At 64.1% G+C, this 276-nt stretch overlaps 1 protein-coding gene across 1 annotated transcript in view; it reads left to right on the forward strand.

The window, feature by feature from the left end:
- LOC104510876 (carboxypeptidase N subunit 2-like) overlaps positions 1-276 on the forward strand; it is a 2,376-nt gene that overhangs the window by 550 nt on the left and 1,550 nt on the right. Inside the window, exon 2 of the mRNA XM_010153265.1 lies at positions 100-270. Within this exon, the coding sequence (XP_010151567.1) occupies positions 100-270 (171 nt within the window). The remainder of the gene's footprint in view (positions 1-99; positions 271-276) is intronic.

Below are 276 nucleotides of genomic sequence, written 5' to 3' on the forward strand. Positions count from 1 at the left end.
TGTGTTTGGGGCGGTAGAAGCTCCTTCCCCGGCAGCGCCCGCCTGCAGGTGCAGATTCTGCTTGCTGAGGCAGGGGATGATGCTCGGCTCCTTTTCCAGTGCAGGCTGGTCTATGTGCTGCTGGGGCTGAGGATCCTGCTTGTTGGGGGGCTGCCCCCACCCTGCCCCCCACCCTGCCAGTGCTACGACACCTCTAAAGTCTTCTGCTCGGAGGAGAGGATGCGGGAGATCCCAGCGGGCCTGCCAGGGATCGCCACCCAGCTCTTCTTCGTGGAG

The sequence above is a fragment of the Eurypyga helias genome, unplaced genomic scaffold (genome assembly GCF_000690775.1).
Source record: "Eurypyga helias isolate BGI_N326 unplaced genomic scaffold, ASM69077v1 scaffold31836, whole genome shotgun sequence".
Lineage (NCBI taxonomy): Eukaryota > Metazoa > Chordata > Aves > Eurypygiformes > Eurypygidae > Eurypyga > Eurypyga helias.